The sequence below is a fragment of the Equus przewalskii genome, chromosome 2 (genome assembly GCF_037783145.1).
Source record: "Equus przewalskii isolate Varuska chromosome 2, EquPr2, whole genome shotgun sequence".
Taxonomy (NCBI): Eukaryota; Metazoa; Chordata; class Mammalia; order Perissodactyla; family Equidae; genus Equus; species Equus przewalskii.
The window spans coordinates 5,842,812-5,850,771 of record NC_091832.1 but is presented as its reverse complement, the minus strand read 5'-3'; the positions used below and the strand labels follow the sequence as shown (position 1 = coordinate 5,850,771).

The window sequence follows — 7,960 nt, the reverse complement described above, 5'->3', positions numbered from 1 at the left end:
TCAGCAGAAGCAGCAGCTCTTGGCGGGAGAAGCCCGCTTGCCGCTTAGAACGCTTTTATACTGGAATGGGTTTACTGAGAGCCGCGTTCCTCTGGAGCTTTAATTCCGTGGACCGTTGAATATCACTCCGCCTTTTTTGAAGTTACAAAATACCTTCTGTCTATGGCGTGGCGGGAATAGAAAGTTTGGAAGATTAAATGCCTAAGACTTCAGATAACTCAGACGACATACATGCAATAGCATTCCATGAAGAACTTATTCAACCCAATCCCTTGCATCTAATTAACCAAGGCACAGAAACTCTCCAAATTTTGCACCCAAAAAAGCAGGGAAAATGCAAGGGTCTTGCAGCAGTTCCTGGGACGTACCGAGAGCTGCTTTGTTACAAGTGTATCCAACGTCCCCAGCACCAGGGACTTATGGGGCGCAGCTCATCCCTGCTCCACTCGCTCTGCAGCTCCCAGAGGTGGCGGTTGTGCTTTGAAGGCAGACCTTGCCAAGCTGGCCGACAAGATGCTGCGCACCCCCAAGTGCTCGCGGTGCCGGAACCACGGCTTCCTGGTGCCCGTCAAGGGCCACGCGGGCAAGTGCCGCTGGAAGCAGTGCACCTGCGAGAAGTGCTACCTGATCACCGAGCGCCAGAAGATCATGGCCGCGCAGAAGGTGCTCAAGAAGCAGGCCTCCGAGGAGGAACTGGAGGGGCCCGAGCTGGCCTCCGGGGCCGCGGCCACCGGCCCGGGCTCCAGCCTCCGCCCGCTGCCCCTGTTCGCCGCTTCGCGAGACCCGGGACCGGGCCCCGAGGGCCGCGCGGCCGCCTCCTTCCCGGGGAGGCCCCCGCGGGGCCCGAGCCCGGGCCCGAGCGCCTTCCAGCCGGTCCTGGGCGGCCGCGGCCACGTGGGGCCGAGGGAGCGCGCCGCGGCGGCCGTGCCCGGGGGCCCCCAGCTCGGCGCGGAGGCCGCAGGCAGGAGCTACCCCGGCCGCCCGGAGCTGCGCAGGCCGCTGCGGCCCGTGCCCAGCCCGCCCTTCGCCGACTTCGGTAAGACGCCCGGGCCGCGCGGCCCTGCCCCACCTCTGTCGGGCCGCAGCCTCCCGCCCGCACGCTGGCGCCCTGAGCCGGCCGATCCCGCGGGGGGACCCGGGGGCGGGACAGCGCTGACCAGGGTTAGCCTCGCTTCGCAAAACCTGTCTCTGAATACGGATTTGCGTTGAGGGCCTTTGCAAAAAGGCAAAAAGAGCGATAGGAAGGAGTGGGTGGTCCACAGGGCTTTTAACATTTAGCTACAGTTTTTGCCTTTCCATCTTGCAAGAAAAAAATGGCCCCCACTCGGCTTGGCTGTGGCTCCTCCTCCGCTTGGACACTGGCCCTACTGCGCTTGCGCACCTCTTCCCGCCTTTTTCTTGGGCTGCAGGCACCTCCCCAGGACTGTCCTGCAGTCCGGCTCTCTCAACTATGACTGCGCCTGCGCACCCTTCTCTCCCTTTCCCCGTTCTGGAGGCCCCTCCCCTCCCCCGTGCCCTGGCCCAATGAGCATGCGCACCGCTTCCCGCCTTTTCCCTCGGCGTGGGGGAAGGAAGCAGCCTCTGTGCCCCCTGCTGGAGGACCACAGTGGGTCCTTTGGGATGTTGCCTCTTTTTGTCCTCTCCCACCGCGTGCGTGAATTACGCTGTTCCTTATGTCTTGCTGCGTTCACTATTAGAGTACAATTTCATTCACTCTAGGTTTGAGTTTTAAACAGTGGCTGTTTTTGAGTGGAAGACATGTTTTCGTGGTTTTCCCTCTGGCAGTGCAGTAGAAAGAGCACAAGTCTGAGTTAGGAGGCTGGGGCCTCCTTAGGCCTCTCTGTCAACTTAGGCAAGCTCCTTCCTTCTGTGTCGGACTCTCCCCTCTGGATGCCCTCGGAAGGTCATTTCTGCCTTCTGGAACATTCTAGGAAGATCTAGGTCCCCAGGGAACTAGATGGGGAAGACAGACCTGAAACAGCTATCCTAGGAGAAGGATACCTTTCCACGACACGGTGCCTTTCTTGGTTCCATGTCTCAACAAACAAGGACATTCCTTGGCCTCGAGGGTTTGTCCTTGTGGAGAGACAGAACTGATCAAAGAGTCACACAAATCAGTGGATGCAGCTCTCCTGACTGATGGTTTGGCTGTGGTCTGAAGGAGGAGTAGGCGCTGCGTACTGAGGACCTAAGGAGGCAAAGCGGGGTTCGGGGAGGAAGGCTTCCAAGCCGAAGGCACAGCACCTGCAAAGGCCTTGAGGTGGACGAGAAAGAAGCAGCTGCGAGGCTGTAGTAGGCGAGGAGGCTGGAGTGGAGGCGGGAGCCAGCCCACGCGGGGCTTCCTGGCTGTGCCGAGGAGGAGGAGGACTTTTTAAAGGGCAGGGGGGACGTGGCTGGAGGGAGGGAGGATCAAAAGCCTCTTGGCTCTGGGGGTTCTTTGTAAATGCATGTGAGTTTGATTATGCTTCCACCTTGGGTCAGTAATGTGCTCTTCTTCCTAGCTCTGTGTGTTTTTAACACCTCCCTCCCTGCTTACCTTCTCAGGGCACTCTCTGAGCATCAGTTCCGACTGTGTGGTGGGATCTGAGTACCTGGACAGGGAGCCTTCCAAGCTGTACCCGGGCTGCTCTGGCATGCACCCGTACCGCACGTTCCCACTGGGCTACCAGGACGCCGGCCCGGATGCTGGGGTCCCCCTGCAGCAGGGCTTCCGGCACGTGTCCTGCAGCCACTACCATGGAGGCTTGGTGAGTCCCTTCCCTCACTCCCTTACAGGTTCCTCCTTATCCCAACTGCCCTTGCTGCTTTTATGCATCTTTGATCCCAGGAGGCCACTTGGTGTGCCCATTCTGTGCCAGGCCTTGAGCACTGTTGGGAGGGATACAACATTGACCTCGTGCAGTATGCACTTCTGGGAGGGCACACACGTAGACAAGTCCGTTCCCGTGCAGACAAGGCGGCCTGGGCTATGGCATGTGCGTTTCAGAGCTGTGGGCCAAAAGGCTCTGGGAGCCCAGGCAGGAAGGAGTACAGGCACATCTCAGATGAGCCCGGGGAACAACCGTAGTCACACCGACCGAACGACCGCCAGCCTTGACTCATGGAATGCTGGTGTCAGAAGGGCCCTTCATTTTGCTGGGTACCAGAGAGGAAATATCACTTTCCTGGAGCCACACAGTTTAGGGCTGAGCCAGGAACAGCTGTAGGTCCCCTGCCCAAAGGTATGGCCTGCTTGAGATGGCAGAGGGCTTTCAGGGGAAGAGGCATTTAAGCTCAGTCTTGAAAAATACGGAAACCTTCCCCCAAACACCTGTCACCTTAGGCAATAGTTGTGGAAAGGACAGGTTAACCCCTCTGTAAGATCGGGAGTCAGTCACTGCCTGGTGTGCTCTTTAAGCCTAGAGTTTTGAATACTGAGTGTGTAAGACTCAGGCCATCTCTGTTGTGTGAGGTATGAGTTGGGGTGACCAGGTTTTGTGACATTGGTTACCAGCTCCTTCCAGGCCTGGGTGGTTAAAAGCCCTCTCCCTTTTAGCAGTTTTTGAGGGCAGGATAGTGGAAAGCCTGGAGGACCAGTCCTGACTTTGGCCCCATAAGCCTCGACCTGTGGGGAAGGTTAGCTCCAACAAAGCTCCAGTTCATAGAAATGTAGGCCACCATTATCTTTACTCCCTCCCGCAGAATTAAAAGCCTAACCCTGGGTGTTACAGAGATGTTTTCTTTGGGTGGGGAGTGGAGAAGAGTGAGGAGAGAGCAGCCTTCTTTGGTTTAATGTGGAAAGTGATTAAGAAGATGAAAGCCTGACATTTACATAATGAGAGCCATTAGCCACAGGGTGGGGGCCAGTGCAGTGGGGTTCCAGCTGTGTCCAGGCAGGGCAGGCACGCAGGGTGCTGGATGCCCACTCCAGTTTCAGCCTCAGCACCATCTCTTCTGTCTGTTTTAGATATTGTACAGTTTTATTTATAAATCATTTTCCGTTGATTCAAGGGAAAATTTGAAAACCACTGGTCTTGATAATTTCCAGGGTGCCAACTGACCCTGATGTGAGCCTTCAAGGTATGTGTTATTACCCCGTGCTAGAGTAGAGGAAGAAGGCTCAGAGAAGTTATGTATTTGTCCAAGGTCACAGAACTGGTGAGTGAGGGATAGCTGGTCAGTGACAGAGCCAGCACATATACCTTGGCCACCCTGACTCTGGAGCCCAGGCGCCTCCTGCTGCCCTCAGTGTGTCTCTCAGACAGAGGTGGGGCAAACGTGGATGGCCCTGGGCTCTCACCACCACCCCCGCCCCACCTGAAATCTGTGGGTGCTGGCCACCCCCTTGCAGCCCAGGGAGAGCACAGCGTCTTCAGCATCCACACAAAGAGAGGGGCCCTGGCCAAGTGGAGCACGTCCCCACCGTCTGCTCACACAGAAGCCTGGAGCCTGGCGTCCAGGGCAGGCCTCTGATTGACAGGCCTGCCAGACGGCCTTTGTTAAGAGTGTGATCTCAGCCGGTCTATCTGGGCCTGAGCTGCCACCACAGGCCCCAGGCAGGAGCTGTGATCCAGGGAGAGGCTTGGCTGAGCAGCTTGGAATTAAAGCACTAATAATCCCCCGGCCCACCCCCTTCATGTCTGGAGAGAGGATCAAGCATTTATTTGTGGAGCTGTTTCAAACCCAAGAGCCTACGAATTGCTTTCCTCCTTGTCCTGCTGCTCCCTGCCCAGGCTCCAAGATACTCCCCAGAGACGTCTTCCTCCTCCTCTTCCTCTCCCTGCCCCAGCTGCTGCTGCCGTGCGGCCTCTGCTCTCTTCCCGCAAGAGCACAGACCTGGGGCCGGACAGACCCAGGCTCCAATCCCACCTCTTGTTTACTAGCCATGTGGCCGGGGGAAGTCACCTGACCTCTGGGGGCCTCACTCAGGTCCTGAGTCCGTACAGTCGGGGTGAGGGTACCTATCTCACAGGACCATTGATAGATTTAATAAGCTGTAGTGCCTGCGACGTGCCCGGCACAGGGTCTGGTACGTAGCAGGGCCTCAAGAGTGGGCCTTCTTCCTTCCTTGGTGGTCACATGAAGTTAGGAAACTCGGGGCGGGTCTGAGGAGATGTTTGCAGGCTGCCTCAAGGCTTTCATATGCTCCCGTGTGACTCCCCAATGTGGGGCCAGTAAGGCAGTTCACAAAGTCCCTTGACAAAGAACACCTTTAAGAGCACTTAACAATATCTCAGAGGACGCTAGGGTTCTCCAGAACGCAGCTTGTGAAGTGCTGCTCTGGAGGATCTGGAAGGAGAAGTCAGTGAGAGGGACTACATCTGAAATTCCTTGCTGTGTTTTGTTATATCCGTGTCCTTCTCAGTCAAGCTCTGACTGTGTAGACGTCACCTCTCCAGATCCCCTCATTCCGGCCTTGGGGTCCTGTGGTGTGGGGTTAGCCTCCGTCTTCTGAAGAAGGAACAGAAACACGGGAGGGTTGATTGCGCGAAGCCACTTTCCTGAGGTCACCCAGCTTCTCTTGCCTCAGGAGCAGCTGCGCCCCCCAGGTCTTCTCCCGGCCTGTTAGAATAGAGCCCCAAAGGCCCTGGACCCTGAGTCTGAGTCCTTACACAGGCCAGAAGATGGGACCACAAGTGGTTGGGGTGCATTCAGCCCCTTCCCCCGTGCAGAGGAGTGGAGTCACACAGACGGGCTCCAGTCCCGCCTCCGCCACTTCCCAGTCCCTGGCCCTGGGCCTGTAGCTCCATCTCCCTGACGCTGTTTTTTGTCATTACGGTGAGGATGGTACCAGACCTCCTCCTAGGGTCCCAAGGGTGGAATGAGGTCCTGGATCTAAGCATCTAGAGAAGGGCTCCGTCCGTGTGACTGCGGCGGCTCCCGGGCTTGCCTGAGCTGGGCCTCTGTTCTCGCCTTCAGTCATTTGGCGGGTGTTTGTGGAGCACCCTGTTCCAAAGTGCCCTGTGCCCAAGTGTTTGGGTCACGAAGGCGAATCTCCCCCTGGGGAGGGTGAGACGGGACTGGGCTGGCTGGCTGACGCTGCCCCTCTGGCCATGCAGGTGTCGGAGCCGCTGGGGGACTTCCAGCCCAGCTACTACCCACCGGCCCTGCCGCCGCCGCCGCCACCGCCACTGCCGCCAGCCCCGTTCCTGCCCCCGGGCTTCCTCTCTGCGCTCCACTTCCTCCCACCGCTGCCGCCGCCACCACCGCCGCCCTCCTTCTCACTGACCGTCGTGGCCGAGGCCCACAGGGAGGCCACTGGTAAGCGAGCAGAGCCTCCCAGCTTCCGGGCAGGCAGGAAGACTCTCTGGAGGAAGAGGGGCCTCGTCTGAAGGGATGTGGAGAGAAGGGAAGTGGCGAACAGGAGTACAGCGTGCCGGGCCCTGGTGGCTGTGGCCGGAAGCACGCGGGCCCTGCTGGCCGACGCCTGGGCCTGAGGCCGGGCTCGAGCACTTCCCACTGGGTGACCTGGGCAAGTGGATTCTCCCTTGGGGCCTCAGTTTCAGTATCTGCAAGAGTGGACTGATGGTGGCCCCTCCCTCCTGCAGCTGTCCCGGGTTTAGACAGAACCTGAGACATCGACAGACAGCGTTAGGGAAAGCAGCTCCACTCACTGCCCCGTCCAGCCCCTGCTGCCCTGTGCCGAGGGAGGTGTCATCGCATCTGACGAGAAGCTGGGGTCCGGAGCTGCGGGGTGGCTGGCTTCATGCCACCCAGCTTGTGACAAGCAGAGCTGGGGCTTGAACTTGTGCCCGTCTCATGGGTCAGGGCTAGACTCCCAGCCTCGCGACACCTGGCAGATTAAAGGCAGATTAATTCCCTTTGGGGGCTGGGAAGGATGAGAACCCCTTCCAGGAAATTTACATCTGAAAATCGGTAATTGTCCCTCTTTCTAAACCCAGCTCCTCTTGTTTGTCCCTCACAGACGACCAGGACGACCAGGACGCGGATGTGCCTGTGCCCTGCGAGCCCAGCCAGCCCTTGTCCCAGGAGCAGTTGGACTAGGCCCCGGCCCTCCGCTGGCGGTGGGGCGAGGGGTGTTGGAGCAATGATTTTGTCTGTGTTCAGCGATGTGTAGGGAGGCGGGGAGTGGTAGGCGTAAGATGGCAGCTAATTCCCATTTCCAGATAGGAGGAAGGAGGGTGACTTGTGGGGTTCTCTCAGCCCTGGCCTGTGGGATGGAGTGGAGAACGGAGGACGAGGTTCCCAGGGGAGGCCCAGGGCTCTGAGGAGTGGGGCCAGTGGAAGCCCACATTTAGGAATGAATTTAACAGTCTCTGGGTTGTGCTGCTGTTTATCAGACTCGCCCCAGGGCTGGTCTTTGATTTCCTCAGGCCCCGCTGGTGGCAGGAGGCACCATCCCCTTCAGCCTCTGCCTCTGCCTCAGGACTGGGGGCGCTGGTGGCAGGTCTGCAAGGCCTGCCCTGCCCGCTGTCCGCCTGGCCCCTGCCCTCGCCCCTTCTCCAGGGGCTTTACTTGTAAGCATCGTGACCACTGGGCTGCTTCACCTCCTCCGTAAAGTTTGAGCCGTTACAGACACCATTTCTGATTGGAAAAGAATCTATTAAAGTTTGACTATTTGATGTTTTTATAGAGATCGCCGACTTTAAAAGTAGGCTGTTCATAGGCACTGCTGTGGTTCTCAGAGACTAGAATGGTGCTTCCACATCACCTGTGACGTCAGCAGTTTCTTCTCTGAGGACAGTTGACTGTTGAAATAAAATGAGCAGTGGAAATCCTCATGGAAGGTTTATTCTCTCTTTAAATCCGTGTGGAAGGCGACGTCGGGTAGGGGAGTCAGAGGCTTGGGTTTGTGGCCCGGTGGCCCGCCTGTACTATGTCCTTGCCTAGGCAGGTGCCTCCCTGGTCTACCTCTGTTCCTTTGACCTCAGTTAGGAAGTGAGAGGCGTGGCCGGGCTACCAGATTTTGTACTTCCATTATTGTTGTTATTTTAAGCAGTGGAGACCTGTCAAGGACATC

The 7,960-nt window shown here is 57.9% G+C and overlaps 1 protein-coding gene across 1 annotated transcript; it reads left to right on the top strand.

Moving 5' to 3' along the window:
• Positions 1 to 424: 424 nt before the first annotated feature.
• Positions 425 to 7,721, top strand: DMRTB1 (DMRT like family B with proline rich C-terminal 1). Its single transcript, XM_070590565.1, has 4 exons — positions 425 to 1,036; positions 2,545 to 2,747; positions 6,039 to 6,240; positions 6,905 to 7,721. The coding sequence occupies exons 1-4, from the start codon at positions 514 to 516 to the stop codon at positions 6,982 to 6,984; spliced, it is 1,008 nt and encodes a 335-aa protein (XP_070446666.1). The 5' UTR covers positions 425 to 513; the 3' UTR covers positions 6,985 to 7,721.
• The last annotated feature ends 239 nt before the right edge of the window (positions 7,722 to 7,960 follow it).